Genomic DNA, 5,244 nt, shown 5'->3' with positions numbered 1-5,244 from the left:
ATGGGTGGGTGGACGGGGTGATGCCAGGGCAGGGGAGGGTGGGTGGTGGGGTCGGGCATCAGGTCGAAGGCGGCTCTGGCTCCGTCTGTGTCCCTGGGGTGAGCCCTGCAGCTGTAGGATCTCAGGGAGCGTGATGTGTGGGAGGCGGGGGGGGGGCTCAGGACCCCCAGGTCTTGGGCTGGAGACCCCCGCGGTGCTGGAGGATGTGGCCGGGCTTTGTGCTTTCCCCTCGGTGGGATCAAGGAACAAGACATGGATGGGCTTTAAACGAGAGCCCCGGAGATCCTGCCATATGGTGCAGGACAGCCCTGCGGTGACCTCCTCTCCAGAGCCTCCAAGGCAGCCCCCAAGCCCGCTGGCTGCCTGCAGCTGGTGGGGGACATAGAGGGCAGAGGTGCTCAGCCTGCCGTGTCCCTGTCCCCCCAATCCACAGCGAGAGGCTCTTCTTCGAGATGGCAGACCGCCTGGCGGAGGACGGCTGGAGGGAGCTGGGCTATGAGTTCGTCAACATTGATGACTGCTGGTCTGCCAAGCAGCGGGATGCGGCAGGACGCCTGGTTCCCGACCCTGAGAGGTTTCCCAGTGGGATTAAGGCCCTGGCTGACTACGTGAGTTCCCACTGAGTGGTGGTCTCTGTCTCCCCATGCCACCTGGTTCCCAGGAGGCACCTCGGACCCCCTCGTCCCCTCCTTGCAGCTCTCCTTCCGTTGTAGGTCCATGCCCGGGGCCTGAAGCTGGGCATTTACGGCGACCTGGGCACCCACACCTGTGGGGGCTACCCCGGCACCACGCTGGACTATGTGGAGCAGGATGCTCAGACCTTTGCGGAGTGGGGTGTGGACATGTTGAAGCTGGATGGGTGCTACTCATCAGGAAAGGAGCAGGAGGAGGGTAAAGGCTCCCTGACTGGCTGGCATTTCTCCCCTTGCTGCTTCAGTCAGGGCAGTTGGCCATATGCAGAAATGTTTGGCCAGCTTTAGTTCTTCCCTTGCATCTCCTATTGCAGCTCTTGGGCAAAGAGGAGTCAGCTTAAGTGCCCTAGAGGTGGTGTAAGGCAGGAGACTAGACTGGCCTGGGGTTCCCCTGACTGGGCAGGCTGTGAACAGAGGCTGCTGCCAGCTGACTCCTTCACCAGTTGTCATCTTCTCTCCCTCAGGCTACCCAGAAATGGCGAGGGCCTTGAATGCCACAGGCCGCCCTATTGTCTACTCCTGCAGCTGGCCAGCATATCAGGGGGGGCTCCCCCCCAAGGTGAGCATTGTCTCCTCTGGTAGCTCTTTCCTATCTCCCCTTGCCTTGAGGGAGGTCTTGTTGGAGCTACAGGAGCCAGGTGCTACACCCTGTTTGTCTCTCTGCCCCTTGTAGGGTGGGGGTGCAGGTCTCTGGAGGGGATGCATCTTCCCTGCCAGGCATCTGGAGACACCTGGGGTTCCCAGCATGGCTAGATGATGGGATTTTGGGGGAATAAGGGCCTTTCCACCCCTCTCAGCTGGTGTGGGAATGGTCCTGGGAGTCTGTTCTTCTGAGACAGGACCTGTCTGGTTTAAGTGCTTCAAATAGGATGTTCTTCCTAGTAATGTTTTTTGATAATTGATTGCATTTATATATTTCCTCTTTTACCTTCTGAGTAAATCCCAAGCTTCCCCTATTCTTGAAGCTGACGGTATCCCCCCATAGCCTCTGTGGTTGTTTTGCCAGACTTCCTGTCATACTGGCTCAGTGATACTAGGATACCTCCTTCACTACATTATGTTTCGCTTCTGCACATCTCTGTGCTTTAAAGACACCAAACAGCTGGATGTTGCAGCTCTCAACAAATCTGGCTGCCCCTTCTCCTCCACCTTGCGGAACTAGTCCTTTCTCCCTCCTGCCTAACCCTGTGCTCCTCTCCAGGTGAACTACACCATCCTGGCAAAGTTCTGCAACCTGTGGCGTAACTATGAAGACATCCAGGACTCCTGGGACAGTGTGCTTTCCATCGTGGACTGGTTCTTTGAACACCAGGATGTGCTGCAGCCAGCGGCTGGCCCTGGCCACTGGAATGACCCTGACATGGTGCGGCTGGGTGGTGGGTGCCCTGGCAAGGGGACCTCCAGGGATCCCCTTCTAGGCCCAGGGTGAAGGAGGAGGACCAGGAGCAGGAGCCCTCTTGCTTCAGAGAGGCAAAGCTCATGTTACCCTTGGTGAAGTTGTGGGAAAAGCCTGTAATTGCAACAAACTTGTCATTGCTCAAGTGTACCTGTCCAGTTGTCCAGGTGTCCTTGTCCTTCCCTTTACAGCCTGAGGGGGGATAGTGGTGAAGCAGAGGGTGTTAGTGAGCATGTTTGAATGTGTGCTGGTGGCTCAGCACCTAGCAGTGGTGGGATGTCCCCATAGTGATAGGCTGCTTGAGGGGAAGCAAAAGCATGTGTGATGTTTCCCATATGTTGTTTGGCTCAGCATCTAGCAAGTGTGGGATTTCCGCCCCAGCAAGTGGCAGCATCACCAAGGGTGACAAGGAGACAAGTTTCTAACCCTTTTCTGCCTCTCCTGTCTTTTCCTCCCTCTCCTCTCCAGCTCATCATTGGAAACTTTGGCCTTAGCTTCGAGCAGTCCCGCTCCCAGATGGCCTTGTGGACAGTGATGGCAGCTCCACTCCTCATGTCCACAGATCTCCGCTCCCTCTCCCCAAGCGCCAGGGAGATCCTGCAGAACCGCCTGATGATCCAGATCAACCAGGACCCCCTGGGAATCCAGGGGCGCAGGATTGTCAAGGTTAGGGGGAAGGCAGATCTGTTTGAGAGTGCAGGCAGGAGGCACACAGGGGGAGGGTCACAATAAGGAGGGAGAAGGAAGCGATGCAAAGAAACATGAGCAGGAAAGCTGTGGGAACTGGGAACCTGCTGGCACAGCAGCTCCGCAAGGCAAGGTCAGAAGTTACGGGCCAGTCCTTGTCCCAGAAGCTCTGCCTCACTCACCCATTCCCACCCCTAGGAGAAATCCCACATCGAAGTGTTCCTGCGCCCACTGTCCCAGGGTGCCAGTGCTCTTGTCTTCTTCAGCCGGAGGACAGATATGCCCTTCCGCTACACCACTAGCCTGACCAAGCTCCACTTCCCCCCAGATGGTGTGTATGAGGTGAGCCCCACAGCACCGGGATCTTCCTCTTTCCAGCTTCCCCTGTTGACACCTTGTGCCCTTTTCTGGGGGGATGAAGGGGTAGCTGCCCATTGGGTTGCCCTCCTGTTGTCTGCTGCCATGCCCCATCCCACCATGCCATGTCAGTGACCACAGCTGGACCTCAAGATGAAAGGTCTGTGGAAATCCTGGTAGCCGCCATCTCTCTCTTCCAGGTAGCAGATGTGTACAGCGGGAAGATCATCAGCGGCTTGAAGTCAGGAGACAACTTCTCGGTGGTTATTAACCCCTCAGGGGTGGTGATGTGGTATCTTGTCCCCACGGTGCTCCCGGCGCAGCCCTGGCACATTCTCAGACGGCCAGGTCCTGGCGAGGGTTTCCGCCCGGTCCTGCTGTGATGAGGCTTAGCAGATGGGGGTGTGTGTGTCAGTGCTGGTGGGAGCCTCGAGACTCTGGGGCATGTGGCTCTTCACTGCACAACTGCCTTTCCCCAGCAGTGCCGGGGAGTGACCATCAGGTCGTTCCAGTACCAGCTGGATGATGCCTACTCTGCGTAAAGCAGAAATTCTAGTTATCTGCCTCTGGTGTGCAGAGCGTGATTCCTCGGTGGCTGCAAAGCCCTTTGAGATCTTCCCACGGAAGATGCTGTACTAGCAGAGTCCAGACACTGCTGGAGTTTGTCAGCTCTGCCACCTGAGCACTTCACTGCTTGGAACAGAGTACCACCAACCACTGCAGAGGCTGTTTGAGCTATGCCTGTAGAAAGGCCTTGGATGCTTCAGTATCTTCTAGGTTGGTGGCAGATACATGACACACGCACATAACACACACACCCATATATGATGATGATGTTAGCCTTAAGGATCAGACCTAGTCACCTTCTTGGTAAAAGACATGCAGATGTGATGCTTAGGGACATGTTTAGTGGTGGATTTGGCAGTGCCGGGTTAATGGTGGGACTTCATGATCTTCAAGGTCTTTTCCAACCAAAATGATTCTATGATTTTTTTTTTGATTTTTTTTTTAGTGATGATGATTCTATGATCCTGTTATCAGCTTGGCTTAGAATAAGGGGCTCAGTAGGACTGCACACTTCCTGTGTACCCTCCCTGGGACCAAGAGGTCCTGGAGGCATGATGCTTCTGTGCAGAGAAGCTTTTCTTGCAGGCTTGGTCCTGTTGCCAGGATGCTAGAGGTGAGCACTACTACAGACTAGCATGCATGCCAGCATTGTATTTGATCTGGTACCAGTTTATAGCAGAGCAAAAACCTCCATTGGGCACACAACCCCAGCAGCCCTGCTGTGTACAGCACCAAAACCTGCAGAGCAGTAGCATGTTGTGCAGCAGTGGTGTTGGAAAGATGCCCATGCTCCGTTGAGGTCATCTTTTGAGTTTGGAGATGCTTGCAGGTGTCTCTGAGGTGTAAATTGCATTCTGTTCCTGCTGTAGCGGGCAATTCCTGCTAACTCCAGCAGGCTAAACGCTCAGGGTTTCTCAGGGAAAGGCTCCTCCTTCTAAGGGCAGCTACATCCACAGCTCCATCCTGAGGAGGAGCCAGTGCTAATACACTGGAAGTAAGTGGCAGGACAGACTCCAGAAGCCTCAACAGCTTCACCTTCATACAGTAACAGTGTGCATTTTACAGAGGAGTTTTAGGGGAGACGTGGCCTATCCCCACTGCCCCAGGAAGGAGTGTGACATTCATGAACATTGCCTCTGAGGATTGCAGCCCAGTGAGACCAACACAAGACTAAGCCTCAGACTGGGGAAATACCACATTTTAGACTGGGTTGGGGGTGAAGTTTCCTCCTGTTCTGATGCTGAAGGGTATGATTCTGCCCACTTCCAGAAGCTTTGTCCAAGTGCAGCGGCAAGAGACTGAACATGATGCAGTTCTAGGAAGGACGGACAAGTGCATTTCATGTTGGTATATGGGAGCTGGCTTTGTTCTTGGGGAATGATGGAGACAAATTATTTGAAATAAAGGGGAAGCAGGTCACATGCTCTCTGTTTCATGTTTATTCGGTGTTGTTAGTTGATTAATGTAGGATTAGAGGGTAATTATCTCAAAACAGGAACAACTACACAAAAAACCAGAACTAGTTTCATGTCAGAGGCTGGACTG

At 54.4% G+C, this 5,244-nt stretch overlaps 1 protein-coding gene across 1 annotated transcript; it reads left to right on the top strand.

Moving 5' to 3' along the window:
• The first annotated feature begins 437 nt into the window (after positions 1 to 437).
• Positions 438 to 3,515, top strand: NAGA (N-acetylgalactosaminidase, alpha-). Its single transcript, XM_009996368.1, has 7 exons — positions 438 to 608; positions 714 to 891; positions 1,157 to 1,251; positions 1,894 to 2,055; positions 2,557 to 2,754; positions 2,974 to 3,117; positions 3,333 to 3,515. The coding sequence occupies exons 1-7, from the start codon at positions 453 to 455 to the stop codon at positions 3,513 to 3,515; spliced, it is 1,116 nt and encodes a 371-aa protein (XP_009994670.1). The 5' UTR covers positions 438 to 452.
• The last annotated feature ends 1,729 nt before the right edge of the window (positions 3,516 to 5,244 follow it).

Source organism: Chaetura pelagica, unplaced genomic scaffold (genome assembly GCF_000747805.2).
Source record: "Chaetura pelagica isolate M959 unplaced genomic scaffold, ChaPel_1.0 scaffold414, whole genome shotgun sequence".
NCBI classification, from domain to species: domain Eukaryota; kingdom Metazoa; phylum Chordata; class Aves; order Apodiformes; family Apodidae; genus Chaetura; species Chaetura pelagica.
This window is presented reverse-complemented; position numbering and strand designations above follow the sequence as displayed.

What these genes read in the sequence shown, in the direction of transcription:
- NAGA (XM_009996368.1), top strand. Translation starts at nt 453, where the DNA reads ATGGCAGACCGCCTGGCGGAGGACGGCTGGAGGGAGCTGGGCTATGAG. An exon ending in TTAAGGCCCTGGCTGACTAC is followed by an intron (nt 609 to 713) that starts GTGAGTTCCCAC and finishes CTTCCGTTGTAG; the next exon opens with GTCCATGCCCGGGGCCTGAA. An exon ending in AGGGGGGGCTCCCCCCCAAG is followed by an intron (nt 1,252 to 1,893) that starts GTGAGCATTGTC and finishes GCTCCTCTCCAG; the next exon opens with GTGAACTACACCATCCTGGC.